We start from the raw sequence: 2,531 nt of genomic DNA, 5'->3' as shown, positions 1-2,531 counted from the left end.
AGGGCCAGAACTAGAAGTTGTTCCTTGATTCTTAGTTGGCTGTTTTTGTTACTAGTCCATATTACCATTAAGCTCTATCCCCTGCTGCCTTTTAAAAATCATAACATTTGCACATCTCTATTTTGGGGAGTCATGTTATCACTCTGGATATCAGGTTGTACTTCTTTAAAATGACGATGATAAAATATGTCTCTAAATTTTCTTTAAAACTAAGCTAACAAATATTGTCCACAGAAGATAAGGATACAGAAGAGGAGGAAGGTGGGCACTCCCATGGCAGTGCAGAATCACATGAAAGCAAAGGTATAGGCCTAGATGAAAGTGAACTTGATTCTGAGGCCGAACTCATGAAAAGCATGGGGCTGCCACTTCAGTTTGGTGGAATATCTGCACATAAGAATTTTGAGGTAAGTATTAATTTACTTTATGTTTCCTATTTCTTAATGTTCTTCATAAAATATAATTAATTATGTTTTATCCCAAATCTAATGTATGTTGTGAATTAGACCATTCTACTTCTTTTCAAATGTGTACATTTATAAATTAACCAAAATTCTAAGTTGTGATATGCCCCATGTGTGTCTTTTCCACTTGGAAACAGACAGTGAAATACACTTGTTCTGTAACTAAAACCCTAGGGAAGGTGTGAGGATATTTTGTTTATTTTAATGTCAAAGTAGATTTGGATTCTACTTTCTCTTAAAGTTCAAGAAGTGCATGTTGTATTCAAGTTATCATTTGTCTGATTTAGGTGTCTATGAATGCTAGAAATAAAATAAAAAAGAAAAGGAAAAAACATCAAAAGAAGTACTTTGATGAAGTTATGAGAGAATCTTGGAGAAAAGAATATGATGAAGATGACATTTTGGCTTCAGAAGATCCATCTTCAGTCGAAAAGTATGAGAACATCAGAACATGTAAACTTCAAAGCAAAAGGGACATTGAAACTGAAAATCTTCCTACTGAAAATGCATTATCTCCAAAGCTAGAAATTACAGAAAAATGGGAAAAGTATTGGAATGAATATGGAGGAAGACTACTATGGCAAAGCTGGCAAGAAAAACATTCAGATCAAACACTATCATCTGAACCTTGGAACTTTCCTGATACAAAGGAAGAATGGGAACAACATTATAGTCAACTCTATTGGTATTATTTGGAACAGTTTCAATATTGGGAAGCTCAGGGTTGGACTTTTGATGCCTTACAAAGCTGTCGTACAGATACTTGTGAATCTAAAATAGAAGTTGACAATAACAAAGAGGAAAATTGCATGAGAGTAGAGTTAATTTCTTTTCCATCTTCATCTGTTGGTCATGAAAGCTCCAGTTCCAGTGATAAGGATTATAACGAAATACTTGATAGAATTCATAATATAACTCTGAAATCAGAAGAAGTAGAACAAAGCCAGTTAGAGTCTTCTGTAAATTACGATGATCATCAGGAGCTAAGTGAAGTTAGTGGAAAAGAATGCCCTGCTTCTGGTCGAAGTGAACCATGTAATGGAGGAACCAAGAAAAGAAATGTGTCTAGGAATAGAAACACAGACCTACCATCTCAGGGTAAGTTTAGTCAAGACTTACTTGTTTAAATAATGGATACCTTTTTGATAGAATTAATGCCAACTACATTGTATAGTGATGAAATAGTATAGTAATGAAATGGTTCACTCTATCTTGTTTTTATATCACAGGTTGTGTATTACCCTTTTATATTAACAAAGAATATTTGCATGGATTTATAAATCTAAGGTATCTTTGCTTCTTACACCTTGGTGAGCAAAACCAAATCAAACCTACTGCTATTGAGTCAGTTCTGATTTACAGTGACCCCCCATAGTGTTTCCAAAGCTGTAAATCTTTACGGAAGCAGACGGCTGCATCTTTCTTCCATGGAGCAGCTAGTGGTTTTGAATCTCTGACCTTTTGCTTAACAGCTGAACACCTTACCACGGTGCTACTAGTGTTCCTTCCATGGTGACCAGTGAAGTAAAATTTAGAAATTCCTTGAGAAATCTTATTTAGAGTAAACTTGGAACTTCAAGGTTCTTCAGAGCAAATGAGTTTATAAGAAACAGAGTTAGAGAGTGGTTGGGAGCAGAAGTTTGGCCTGAGGCAAACTTCGTTGGAGTCATATGTGGAATTCATTTAAGACAAGTAAAGTCTTGCTTTATAAAGAATCTCAAGACAGCATGATATTTATAACTAGAAGGATTTCATTTAGGTCTCAGTAATTAAGTAAAGATAAGAAATTTGGTTGGTTCCTGAATAAGTGATTTTTAAAAAAATTACTCTGTAGAGTGGTACCATTGTCAGGAGTAAGGAAAACAGAACAACGGAATAAGCATACTGCTGCTGGGGAGAGGCGTTACCACTAACTCGTGGCACCACGAAATGGGAGAGGAGGAAAGTACTATACCTTTTGAATATCCTAATTTGTTGTTGTTGTTATGTGCCGTCGAGTCGGCCCCGACTCATAGCGACCCCTCCTTGGGTTTCCGAGGCAGTATGACTACGGAAGTAGGATTGCCC

The 2,531-nt window shown here is 35.9% G+C and overlaps 1 protein-coding gene across 1 annotated transcript in view; it reads left to right on the top strand.

Annotated features, from left to right (window-relative positions):
- Positions 1-227: 227 nt before the first annotated feature.
- TGS1 (trimethylguanosine synthase 1) overlaps positions 228-2,531 on the top strand; it is a 76,761-nt gene continuing 74,457 nt past the window's right edge. Inside the window, exons 1-2 of the mRNA XM_007939505.2 lie at positions 228-407; positions 752-1,562. Of these exons, the coding sequence (XP_007937696.2) occupies positions 348-407; positions 752-1,562 (871 nt within the window). The 5' untranslated portion in view covers positions 228-347. The remainder of the gene's footprint in view (positions 408-751; positions 1,563-2,531) is intronic.

The sequence above is a fragment of the Orycteropus afer genome, unplaced genomic scaffold (genome assembly GCF_000298275.1).
Source record: "Orycteropus afer afer isolate SDZICR_OR568_19922 unplaced genomic scaffold, OryAfe1.0 scaffold00060, whole genome shotgun sequence".
NCBI classification, from domain to species: Eukaryota; Metazoa; Chordata; class Mammalia; order Tubulidentata; family Orycteropodidae; genus Orycteropus; species Orycteropus afer.
This window is presented reverse-complemented; position numbering and strand designations above follow the sequence as displayed.